This window comes from Aptenodytes forsteri, unplaced genomic scaffold (genome assembly GCF_000699145.1).
Source record: "Aptenodytes forsteri isolate BGI_AS27 unplaced genomic scaffold, ASM69914v1 Scaffold65, whole genome shotgun sequence".
In the NCBI taxonomy this organism is placed as follows: domain Eukaryota; kingdom Metazoa; phylum Chordata; class Aves; order Sphenisciformes; family Spheniscidae; genus Aptenodytes; species Aptenodytes forsteri.
In genome coordinates this window covers 7,736,204-7,749,309 of record NW_008795127.1, presented here as the reverse complement: position 1 = coordinate 7,749,309, position 13,106 = coordinate 7,736,204, and the positions used below count along the sequence as shown (strand labels likewise).

At 40.6% G+C, this 13,106-nt stretch overlaps 1 protein-coding gene across 1 annotated transcript in view; it reads left to right on the top strand.

Annotated features, from left to right (window-relative positions):
* KIT (KIT proto-oncogene receptor tyrosine kinase) overlaps nucleotides 1–13,106 on the top strand; it is a 47,644-nt gene that overhangs the window by 23,905 nt on the left and 10,633 nt on the right. Inside the window, exons 8-16 of the mRNA XM_019471545.1 lie at nucleotides 1,141–1,330; nucleotides 2,028–2,143; nucleotides 7,544–7,658; nucleotides 8,944–9,137; nucleotides 10,226–10,332; nucleotides 10,425–10,551; nucleotides 10,810–10,914; nucleotides 11,002–11,112; nucleotides 12,783–12,933. Of these exons, the coding sequence (XP_019327090.1) occupies nucleotides 1,141–1,330; nucleotides 2,028–2,143; nucleotides 7,544–7,658; nucleotides 8,944–9,137; nucleotides 10,226–10,332; nucleotides 10,425–10,551; nucleotides 10,810–10,914; nucleotides 11,002–11,112; nucleotides 12,783–12,933 (1,216 nt within the window). The remainder of the gene's footprint in view (nucleotides 1–1,140; nucleotides 1,331–2,027; nucleotides 2,144–7,543; nucleotides 7,659–8,943; nucleotides 9,138–10,225; nucleotides 10,333–10,424; nucleotides 10,552–10,809; nucleotides 10,915–11,001; nucleotides 11,113–12,782; nucleotides 12,934–13,106) is intronic.

The following is a 13,106-nucleotide window of genomic DNA, read 5'->3' as shown; positions in this document are numbered from 1 at the left end:
AGGCTCTTGTGTCCGATTCTGAATCTAGGTTGCATAGGGGATCCTGTGGTTATACAGAAAATAGAAAAAAGCTCTAAAAAGGAACTAAAAGTCTTCGGTTTCCAGATTTAAAACCTTTTTCTCTTTTCTAATGATGGAGAGCATTTTAGAGCATACCTGCCTGCTGTGAGTTTACTTCATCCTTTCTTCTCCGAAGCATCTGTCAAGTGCTCTGGCAGCTCCATATGCTTTCACCAAGCCCCGCTGGCTCTGTTTTTTCCGAGCTCAGGTGCCCAGCTGGCCACAGAAGTTTGATTACTAGAAAGTGGGAAGAAGCAGGGATCCGAGATTGACTTTCGGTCTAAATTCAAGCTCTCTCAGTAAATGTGTTTCCTTGTAATTGCAATCTGCCTGTCAAACTGATAATTCCCGTATGAATTTGTGTAGTAGGACTGAAAAATTTGTCTTTTCGAAGTGAGTAAACCTGAAGCTGATGAGTTTATTAATGAAATTAAAACCACTGCAGTAAGGATGCTGCTCCACATGATATTTTGGAACAGAACTGCACAGTGATAAATGGTATCTGCCAAATAAAAGATTAAGATCCAGCAGTAGATGAACAGAAATGCCTTAGTTTAAGACAATTGGTATCCAGGTCTGTGGACTTAGCACATTTTTCTCTAATTACAGGTTTTAATACCTTTATTTGTAATGTCGTTCTTAATTACACTTGACAAAGAAACCTTAAATACTCTAGTATATTGTCATAAATGATTAATTTATCTTGCTTTTTTCTTAGTGTTTCTTTTGTACCATACATTTAGCGACTCTGATTTTTGGAAAAATGTAAATACTTGAGTAGAAGCAAGCACATGCTTGCATTTTTCCAAAAGCAAATAGAGGCTATTTATCACCAGAAGATGGAATTATTTCTGTTAAGGCACTCAAGGCTGCTTTAAGTCCTGTGCCCCATTGCTATATATAGCTAGTGGCCTTGGTTTTGGCAGGTGAGGGTTCAAGTTCTGCTTTGTAGATAAGGTTTCCTGTTTCACAGTTGGATGTTTGATCACTAGATCTTGAAGTAGTCTAAGTGTGGTTAGAATACCGTCAATCTTCTAAATGGCCCTGAAATTGTTTTTCTTCCCCTCTTATGGCCATCAGCTAAAGGATTTGTCCGTTTGTTTGCAACAATGAATACCACAATAGATATAAATGCAGGACAAAATGGAAATTTAACAGTGGAATATGAGGCATATCCAAAACCGAAGGAAGAAGTCTGGATGTACATGAACGAAACATTACAGAATTCATCAGACCATTATGTCAAGTTCAAGACTGTGGGCAATAACAGGTAATATGAATGATTGTAAGTGCAATCGATTCCACTTCGGAACAGCAAACTAGAGTCTGCTCTGGAAAGACGAAAGTAGAGATGGTGAGAAAATTGTGATTATAAAAGGTCTCGTAGTCCATGTGGCTTACCACAGTAACTGGTGCAAAGTCTGCTAACCTAGATTTGGAATAGCGTTGAGCTGACCACACCATTTGAGGACCAGCGGGCCACAAACTCACAACTCACCTACAAGATGTCATTCCTGCCCAACAAGCAAAAATAAGAATGTAAAGCTGTTTGTGTGCAGAGACCCCCTCCACCACCACAGGAGAGCCCCGTGCTCTGGACAAAAGCTTATGCTTTTATTTCTGCTGTGCACTGTTCTCTGCTGAGCCCTGGTCCTCCAAAAATCCAGTATAGCACCTAGCACATGTGGCCTGGGATGTGTATCTGGGTTCCCTCCTCAGTGAGAAAAGGAGCGGGCGGTGATGCGTGCACGGGGTCCAAGCCTGGTGCTGCGCTGCGTGTTAGAAGTGGCAGAGCTTTTGGATGCTATAGTGCAAAGGCAGTTGTAATGCCAGATAAGAGTGTCAGTATGGACAGTGTCTGCAGAAGAAGATGGCGTGCTAATAATTCACTTCTTAGCTTCTGTGCAGCAATTGCCTGTTCATCGCAAGTTGTGAGCATCAGTAATGCTTAATTTTTTTTTTTACAGTTATACAAGTGAACTTCACCTTACCCGATTAAAAGGAACAGAAGGAGGCATTTACACATTTTTTGTGTCCAATTCTGATGCCAGCTCCTCTGTAACATTTAATGTCTATGTGAAAAGTAAGTAAAGTGAACAGTCTGAAATATTTCATTATCGCAGTCATTGTATTTTATACAACATAATGTATGCACAAGATGTCACAGTGTGGTTCAGCATATGAGAAGCTTTCTGAAGTGAAGCACATGCTGGAAAACTATTTAAATGTCAAGATATAAAAGTGCAGAGTACTTAACACAAATCCACCTACTATCCAGCATGACCTTCCATTCTAGCGAACGTATTCCAGAGGTTACTGGAGAGCAGATAGATAGTTTATACGAGACAAAAACTGTAGCACCTGGAAAGATGATCTCAAGAATAAGCATGTGCTATAAACACTTGATAATTTAAGGTGGAGCAGGATACACAGGGATTATAATTTGCATTTTTGGCAGCCAAGTTAAGCTATTAATTGTCTTTAATTTCTTTGAGTTGGATGCAGAGTTTGAAAGCTTGTCAGGAGAATTATTCACTTGTGCCTTTTGGCATCTAAATACTTCTGTATAATAATATAGATCACCATTGTTTTAGAGAAATCTGCATAGCTTTACAAACACGTGTGCTGTCATCTTTGGGACATGCTTGTAAAAAAAGAGCATCGGTCTGAGTTCTAAACAGCGTTCTTCAAGACAAAAGCTAAATTTCAAAATTAATTCAATGAAACCTTCAGGAAACCCTGTCCTTCTCAGCAGAGCCATCCTGTTAGAGCATTTCATGCTCTCAGCAAACAAATATTGGCAGATGCTAAAGGCCAAGCTTAAGGAAAATTAAACCAGGAGGGGACTGCAGGCAAACTGGAGAAACTAAGGCAAGGTAGAGAATAATGCCTTCAAGCCCAGCAGGAGGAACTGTATAGAAAGTGAGTGAATGTGCTGCAAATACAGCAGTGTTGCTGCTATGCTTCAGCAGCAATGTGTCCTTCTCTGGGTATAGGCTTATGCAGAGGACTGCTGAGACCTGCACAAATGCACAAAATCCCAGATATTAATTTCTGAATTCTTCTCATTTATCATGGAAGGTCAACATTTGTAGTGTCGCTATTAGCAATGCCATAGTTTGAGTCTAGAAGTGTCACTTGGGCTCCTTTCAGAACATGGCATTTCTTCCTTTATCTGTGAATATTGTTGTTTGTATTCTTGTGCCTTTTCCGTTTCCCAGCTATGATTTCTGAGACGAGGGCAGTGGCGACCTCCGATGTCCTTTGCCACCATGGATGAGTGTGGGTTACAGTCACAAGGGATAGTTCTACTATTTTACAGATTAGCAGAGCAAATTGTTGAGCCAGAAGTTTAATTACTGGGAAGGAATGGGAGAAATTGCAGGGTGCCTGTGGAACTGTCAGTTCACATGAGACTGGACGGTGTTTTCCGACTTGCAGCATCATATGTGTGCTTGGAGCAAGGGGCTGTTCATGGGCCTCCCAGCTCTCCCAGGCTCTGCAGGCTGCTTGGGAGCAGTCTGAGCACAAGAACCGAAAAAAAAAACAGCCCACAAGTCTTATCATCATCAGGTGTCAGTTCTCAGTGCAGAGCTTCGTGTTGACGCTTTTGAGGAATCTGCTACTTGATAAAAGCTGAGAACCCCTGTGGGTCATGGTTAGGAAACCAGACTAAGAACAGCATGGTGAAGCAGTATGGCCAAGGCAAGAGGGAGCATGGACGGCTTGTCTGTGCAACCAGCAGCATTCAGTCTTCTCCCCTCTTGCTTCAGTTACTGGTCTTGTAAGTAGTAAGATCAGCCTTGGGATGCAATGAAGACATTTAAGCCATCTCAGTAGAGCCCAAGTTACCGTGCACAGCAGCTCTGGGTGGACTGCAGATGTTGCTGAAGCAGATGGATTTGAACACTTGACTCAAAAAGTGTTTCTTTTGGCACTTTTGACTAAGCTCCTGCAAATATTTTTTCATTTTGAAAAGAGGAGATGAAGCAGATTGATCCTTCTAGGGGGTTTGTTTTTAAGAAAAATAACCTGTTTTCAGTGGCTTGTAAAATGCTCATCACTTAGGTATGAAACACAAACTGCATGACAACATACCATATTATTTGACATAGCAGCATAACTGTCAAAGTGGAGTCATGTGTGGGTGGGTCAGATCCTGATCTAATGGTGTGTCCTGACCTGGCATTGTTGTCAGCAGGGATTTCGCATAAATTGCTGGGATGTAGCTCGTGATGTTTACACGTCTGGCTTGGGCAAGTAATCAGCAGAAAGTAATCAAACAGGTACAACAGGATTCATAATCAGGAGAATGTCTTCACATAAACAAAAATCGATGCTAAGCATTTGCTGAAAGACGTGAAAAACCCTGTGCAGAAATACTTTGCCTTGGATTTAACCACATTTAGTAATTGCATATGCTAATCTGAAACAATACTAAATTGCTTAAAAAAAAAAATGTAGTCAGTCATAGTAAATGTGACATAAAGTAAGTAAGTTAAGGAGCTCTGAAATTAGGAGCCAAAAAGAAAATTACAACTTGACAAGCAGCTTACTCAACTGAGTTACAATTAAGAAATTGTAGAAATCTCCAGAGTGGCAAGGTACAGTATATTTAGCAATTAGTGGAGGAATCTTCCAACTAGTATGTGAGTTTAATGCAAAATAATATCTGGGCTTAATTATAGTCAACAAAACATTACCTATGCAGGCGGGGCTCATGCTGCAAAGAGAAAACTGGTCACAGTATTATAGATCAAGCTCAGCGGGTTTCCTGTCATTGGAATATGCAGTGAACAAACAAGGACTCACCGTGATATTATAAAAAGATTCATTCTGATCCAGAAAATGTGGCTCCAGGAGGAAAGCCCTCTTTCTTTGACTGCAATGACAGACAATACCTATTAAGTGTTACTTTTTAGACATTTACTTTGTTAACAATGAAGAAAAGGAACTCAGTAGTAGAAAGCAATTAAATGCACGTTATTATACAGAGCATTGAGATAAAATAGGAGTGGCCTTCTATTAAATAGGATAAGTCGTCTTTGCTACATTCAGAATCAACATTAATAAAAGCTGAAAAGCAGTTAATAAACTTAGTGAAATTAGAAGTTTAAGACATCTAATGACTGATTATGGAAGGCAATATGCATATATGCCAAGCAATGTAATGAAACGTTAAATATTTAAAGGGTTAAAGGCAAAACAGTAAGCAAAGTCTAGTGATTAAGAGCGTGTCTGATACCAGGGGTAATTAGGCAGTGAAAGTCATAAAATCTAACACAGTAAAATGTCTTTTAAAGAAGATGCTCGGTGGCAGCTTGGCATCTGTTTGCCAAAGCCAGTCCATCTTTGCTCCAGCATCCCCTGGAGCACCTATGCTGGTGGATGAAGGAGCACCTCTGGCTGCCAGAAAGGGGTGCAGGTGCTGAGACACACAGCCCGGGGTGACCGTGATAGCAGCCCCCTCCAGCCCCTTGGGTACGGAGCTGTGGGGGGGTTCTTCGCTGCCGCAAGTGAAACGCATCTCTTAATTTCTCTGAGCCAGGGAGGCTTGGGAACGCTCTGTGCTGGTGGAGAGATGCTGATCATGCTAATCGCCACATCAAAGCGCTTCACCAGGGACGGGTAGAGTTGCTCTCAGGTCAGCTGTTCTCACGAGGCTGCTGCAGCTCAGCTTCCCATGGCACCAGGGCTGGACCCTTCACCACTGGGCTGCTGGAGGCGTTAACCCTGTGCAGCCTCTCGTCTCCCTCCGCTGCTGCAGGATGAGTCCACGTGGACTTATGGCCATGTAGGCAGGCTTTTACTGCAGTAGTTTTTTACAGCAGAAAAAGCCCGATTAACGTGGGCATTTTCATTTCCCTCCCTCCAAGTGTTAGATGCAGCCCAAATCTGGCACAGTATTTTTTCCGGGGCTTAATGTTCATTTTCCTCTTATACTTGACTTCTCATTTCTCTCATTTCTTGAGTAACATTGAGTTGTAACGTTGCCTAAAACATAGCATATACCTAAGCAAATTGCTTGCACATGGGTAGTAATTAGCTAATTACAACTTCCCAATCCAACCATTTTGATAGAAGTGTCAAATGTGGATTATGTGTATTCCATGAGCACTGAGGCTGGGTGAGATGCTGTGCGCTATCAAGAAGTTCCTCACCAAATGAGTAATGCTGAAAATCCGTCTCAACATTTTGCAACAATGTTTGGTTCTTTGCGTTTACATAAAACACAACATGCGGATTTAGAAATGAAAGAACATTCAGTTCCTGTAACATGAGTCATGAGGAGATGCTATGTGATTGAGAATATACGTGTGCTTTATTGCCTCTAATTTAATCAGCAAGCAGAATATTCATTAAAAACTAACACCGTGCAGTCTTTGTACGTGGATTTTATCTGAAATAAATCTGCATTTTCCCACTGAAGTCTATACAGCTTCACAACTTTCTAGGATATTAGAAGTTCATTTTACATTTCTGTAAAGTCATATTAACTGATAATGGACTCTTGTACCTGTCAGGTGAGCAGCATCATTGGAATATAGTCTGGTTTTTTTCCCATTAACTTTTTTTTGGGTGATTTTGCAAGGAAGCTAAGGTAGTTGGGGGAAATAAGGCCTCTGATGCAAGTTTCTCCAAGAAAAACATCTTGCTGTGTTGGCGGTGCCCTTGGCTGAAGCCTATGACATTGGACTAATGACTGTGAAGTCCATCTGATTGCTGTGGTTTCCTGCCATGTTTGAAACAGCAGCTTCTGAACCGAGTGCAGGACCAGGTCTGGTGCAGGACATGGTGGGAGGCATCAGCTAGCCGTATCGCTTTCTAAACTATCAAAGCGATCATGAATTATCGTTTGGAAAGCTAATACATTCAGCCAAATATTAGCTTCCTCTATGTGCAATGTTTCGGAGAGTCAGGCAGTCGGGCATTTCGGTAGTGGTATCTTAGAGGGACGTATGTCCTCTGTGGGGACTACTCTGTCTGCACTGGTTGCCTTGCACTGTAGTTCCTCTTCTGGCTGCGGTGGTAATATTTAATACAAAGGCCAGATGTAAGAGAGATGTGGTTTGACAGATTTAGTACGCTTGTAACTGTGAAGAAACTGTCCTTTTTACAGGCGGGTAAAGTCATGCTGTGCAGGAACGGGAACTGCACTGTTGTTCCAAGCACACAATTCTTTGGGTTGTTTAAGCTCTGGGCTTTGCTAGTTTAGGATCTTTCATCAAACCAAATACTCAGTGCAGGTAAGGTATTCTTCTGAAATCCAGCTCAAGCATTCAGTGTGAGAACTGGTATTTTCACAGGTGGTCAGTGCTTGCAGGACACCAATTTGGACCCGGACACCCTTGAACATGCGAAGCTCTGTTCACCTGAGTAATTCCACGGATGGTGATGCACACAAGTTGCTGGGGTGAAGAGGAAGCGGCAATGTAAATTCTGTGTTCTCCTAATGTGTGACTCTCGTTTTTGTTTATTGCAGCAAAACCGGAGATTCTCACTCTGGATATACTTAGCAATGGTATTCTCCAGTGCGTAGCAGCTGGATTCCCAGCCCCTACCATATACTGGTATTTTTGCCCAGGAACTGAGCAGAGGTGAGTTAAGTAAACCAGAGTCTCCAAAGGTTATTCTAGATGCAACACACCCAATTTATATAAAAATTAAGAACATAAAATGACTCGGTAACAGTTGTGTTCAGACATTGCATCACCGTTTTCATCATTTTCGGCATTGCATTATTTGCAGGGGTTTGAGGGGAAGGCAGGGGTACGTTTCATTATTCCCCTTTGCATTCCGTCCTTAAAAGGGGAATAACCAACATTTTCTGCTGCGGAAAAGTAAAAGCCAAACTTCCTCTCTGCTGCAAGCTATCTAAGGTTTGTATCAGTTTGGCCCCAAATGATACACGTTCTGTATGCAATTTCACAGAATGACAATCACAGAATCACTTCTGAATATGGCTGTTATCTTTTGTTTTATTTAATGATATAAATTTCACAGAATGACAATCACAGAATCACTTCTGAATATGGCTGTTATCTTTTGTTTTATTGTGTAATGATATAATTTTTCAAGACATAAAGTAATTAGATTTCTATTCACGTGAAGCGTGTGACAAGTAAACAAGACCGGAGTTGTTATGAATAAAACCTGATGTCTAGTTACCACTTTCCTAAAAAGATTGTAGAGTTTCACTGTGAAGTGAGCATTTGTGAAGCACGTTTTGAGGTTTTGGTTGACTTCCACCATGGTTGTAGGTCTCGTACTAGCAAGTCATGGGTCTCCCACCTGCGTAATTTGTTTTATGCCTAAAATAATTGTTATTTCCCTAATTTTTTTAAATAGTACTTTTTTTTTTTCTTAACTGTGTGCTCATGTAGTAAATATGTGACGTATGAAGGAGAGGCAGCATCCTGAGAGAACAGAACTGGCTATTTTCTGGCTGCATATAAGCTTGATGATGTTGTATATACATCATGGATTTTTTTTGTGTTGTAATAAAATGATGCTTGGGAAAAGTTTTCAAGAGTAGGTAATAGACCACAACTGAAGCTGGAGATGCAGGTTGAACAGTACAAAACCCTTAGTGGACTTACAGATCTGTAGGTATCTCTAGCCAAAAGCAAACACAAAGATCTCATGGTGTCCAGTTGGGTCAGGCTTGGTGTATGTATCCATTTCACCCACTGCATAGAAGACAATGAGACATCGTGAGTAGGCTAAATTTTGAGGATAAGATCTTCAGCTGAACCCCTTTGTAGAGCAGTGTTGTTTAGTTATCTGATGGTCTGGCAGTGACTATCTGCCTCAACAGCAGGACCTGTCTTCCATTCCAGGTAGCAATCCATGGCAGATAACTGTCAGTATTGTTTCTCCCAGGTGTTTTGATTCACCGACAATATCCCCCATGGATGTCAAAATCAGTTACACAAATTCATCAGTGCCATCATTTGAACGAATCCTGGTTGAAAGCACCATTAACGCCAGCATGTTCAGGAGCACTGGTACTGTGTGCTGCGAGGCCTCCAGCAATGGGGACAGGAGCTCTGCTTTCTTCAACTTTGCTATTAAAGGTAACGGCTGGAGTGGATGAGACCATAAAATGTGGGTGCCATTCAGCTCTTTCCCTAGGAGGATTTTAAGTGGGTTACCTTTGCCGTAGTAAAGTTTATGGTACTGTGGCTGAGCATATGATAAGGCATTATGCTACATGTTCTGCCTGTCAAAGCATTGCTTTAATTTTTCAATGAATATTGTGGTAACATCTTTTTATGGCTCCAGATCTGCAGCGCAGCAGTTAGCTGCTTTTCTTCTGTCTGTGTAGCACAGGAGCAAACCACCTCCAGCATTACACTGGCTTTCCTTCTCTCTCCCTTTTTCTTTTCCTGTCTTTGTCTGTTTTGACTATTTAGGCCATCATTTGTTTTCAAGGAAAAACTGCATTTTTTTAATGTTTTTACAATGTCTCAGGAAAATGTGGTCCCGAACTTGACTGGAGCCTAAGGGCCCTGCTATTGTAAAAGAAGTAACAGCAACATACTGCAAAAGGGCTTATGAGTTTTGTAGCAGTATTTGTGCGTTTGTGGGGAAAAAAAAGGCACTAGAACATAGATGACTCAAAATGTGTTTGTAAATCTGTGCTCTTCTTTGCAAAATCAAATGTTCTGCTGCTTCTTTTTTCTCTGTTACACCCAGATATAACATATAAACAAATAAGCCAGATTTGGGGCAGATGGGTTTTACTGGAATGGTATTCCTTCGCTACTCAGCAAAACCTCTACTTGTAAAGACTGTGCTGTGGAGATCACACTTGGGGGGGAGAAAAAGAGAAGAAATTAGGACTTCAGAAAAAAGCTTCTTTCTTTAACCTAACTTGACTGAGATCATGCAAACCCCTTGATTAATTGATCTTGGTGTCACACATCCTGAATTGATGAAGCTGAGACTCCCGAGGCAACAAACTGGATGGTTTCTGTGCTAGCTCTGTCCCCCACAGGTCATTCAGGAAAGCCATTCTGATGTACCTGGAGCACAACTGGGAAAGTCAAAACCCCAAACCGTGTTTCACAAGGAAGAACCAAGGAAAGGTTTTCACCTGCATCTTTTTAACATAGTTTTTCTTGTTCAGTATTTAAGCAGAATTTTCTCTGTTTCTTTCCAGAACAAATCCGTACCCATACCCTTTTCACCCCTTTACTAATTGCGTTTGGAGTCGCTGCAGGACTGATGTGCATCATAGTCATGATCCTGGTGTACATATATTTGCAGGTAAAATCAGAAGCCGCTCTGCCTGAGTTAGGAAAGTGTGTGAGCTGCCTGTGGAGGCTTTGGTAGTGACAGCCATTCTCTTTCCTTTCCAGAAACCCAAATACGAAGTTCAGTGGAAAGTTGTTGAAGAAATAAATGGAAATAACTATGTTTACATAGACCCAACGCAACTTCCTTATGATCACAAATGGGAATTTCCTAGAAACCGGTTGAGTTTTGGTTAGTTTAGATTTATTTAGCTTCATCTGCAAGGTGAAACCTTAGGTCTCATATGAGACTTTGATCAAACACAGCAGGGTTTTGTCAAAAAGACATTGTGCAATAATGCAAATAGTGGGAATTGCTCATGCTTACCTTGGGACAAAAAGCAAGCAGGCGTATCTACGATAGCTTCCTTGATATCATAAAATAAAATGTTGAACCCTTTAGGAAGAAGTGCTCCAAGTCATTACAGAGTATTTTGTTTTGCTTTATTAGGCAAAACCCTTGGTGCTGGAGCTTTCGGAAAAGTTGTTGAAGCCACTGCTTATGGTCTATTTAAATCTGATGCTGCCATGACAGTAGCAGTAAAGATGTTGAAACGTAAGTTGCTGTAATATACTGTACAATTTTTTCGCACTTCCTTCTGGTCGGTGTGTTGCGTACTGAACATTGTGCTTTGCCTTGCAGCAAGTGCCCATTTAACAGAAAGAGAAGCCTTGATGTCGGAGCTTAAAGTGCTGAGTTACCTTGGAAACCACATTAATATCGTGAATCTGCTTGGAGCTTGCACTATTGGAGGTGGGGTTATCAACAGATTATTGATTATTTCTGTTCCTTTTTTATTGCCAGAAGAAGGAACCTTGTGAAGAAGAATCTAGTGCCGCTAGGTGTAGAAATCTTAAATACATTTCTTGCTTAGGCAGGTTGCAGATCGTCATGACTATCACCTGCGAATTCCTGAATCTAGATTTTTAGGCTCATCCTAAAAGCAGTGATGAGACCATTGTAGCTGCAGCTAAAAAAGAAGGTTGCTGTTATTCTCTTTCATGTGAGCCATTGTGCGCTTTCTTCTTGAGAGATGACAAAATGTAGAGCATAAGTTTTTTCCTCAACCACACTGTTTCTCGCGAATGAGAAAAGATGCGTGAAGTGGTTCCTTGTTGGTGTCCAAGGTGAAGTCAACAGGCCTGTCTTGTGTAGTCTTCCAGCCTTCTGTTTAAACTGTAAATGTATCTATTAGGGCACCGCTGAAGTTACAAATTCTAAGCAGCAGAAAGTTGAGAAAAAGGATTTTCCAAATAAACTATTGCACAACCCAAATGTTTCACATTTAATATTAACTTAATAAGTTTGTTTTCATACATAGTAAAAGCTACAAAACAGCTGAAGTGTCAATACAGAGTGATACAGTCCTGTATTTTTAATTTATGTGCATTTTAATATGAAAGATGGTGTTGCTTCTTACACAAATATTTGCTCTTCAAGTTTTTGCTTACTTTTTCAAAGAAAAGGAGCTTGTACAAATTCATAGTTTTAGACAGAGGCAAAACATTTCTCATTCACATTTAATGATTTAAAAATAGGATGAAACAATTTTGTTTAAGCAGTTGACAAAGTAGGCTCACTGGCCTGAGTGCAGGTCTGTCTGAGCTGAAAAAATGTGGCGTCTGTAAGAAAATCCCGCCACAAACACTGCTTTTGCTATTACGAAAGCTATAATTTTTAACTGCAGAAAAATGGAAATAAACTAGTGAGGTTAGGAAACGGTGGTACAGAATAACCTTACAGATGAAATAACACGCAGTGCAATTACATATTCAAGGGCCATAGCTGGAGTCATTCACTCAGAAAACATATATTTGATCTATAAACATCCGTGCTTGAGATGACTTGATTCTCCTTTCCGATTTCATTTTAATATTCTAAGACCTTGTGCAATGTAGTTTTCTGTCGCAGCAGGCTGTTCTGTTTGAATGATTTTTCCTATTATACTGCAGAATATAACACTCTACATCATTTCCAAAACATTACTGAAGAGTGTGAAGCTCTACTGTAAACAGAAGTGAATCAAAAGGATTAATGTTTGAAGCTTGAATTACTCTAACGTTTGGAACAAATAACTTCCTTCAGGAAGTGAGCAAAATCAAACAGATGTGTCTGGCCAGGAGCATTATCGCATGAAGAAAGAGAAAAAGACTTACTTGTTTAATTTTTGTACAATGCAATGCTATTGAGGTAGGGGGGGAAATTAATTGGGAGCGACACAGCTTTAGCTGGACAATAGTTGCTGATCTGTGAAAGGGAAGATGCTGGGTTACTTTTCTATAACTTTTCAAGTCTAGACAGTGCTAGGCAGTGTGATTTTTAATAGCCCAGCCTGTGTGCTTGGCTGAATGCTATCTTTGTGTAAGGTTTTCTGCTATGAAAACAATACTCACCTGCTTTCTAAACCTCACGTATATCTACAGGTCCCACTCTGGTCATTACAGAATATTGCTGCTACGGTGATCTTTTAAATTTTCTGAGACGGAAACGAGATTCATTTATTTGTCCAAAACATGAAGAACATGCAGAAACAGCAGTTTATGAGAACCTTTTGCATCAGGCAGAGCCTGTGGCGTAAGTATGACCTGCTGAAATGTACTTGTATTTTTAGAAGATTGGGAAGGAGGAGATATCAAAGTTTATTAGGGATAAGAAATGTGGAGAAACCTTTCATGCAGCAGGCTTTGAAGATTCTTTGCTGTGCAAGGAAACAATTTAATTACAGAGACGATTTGTACAGTGGGTAG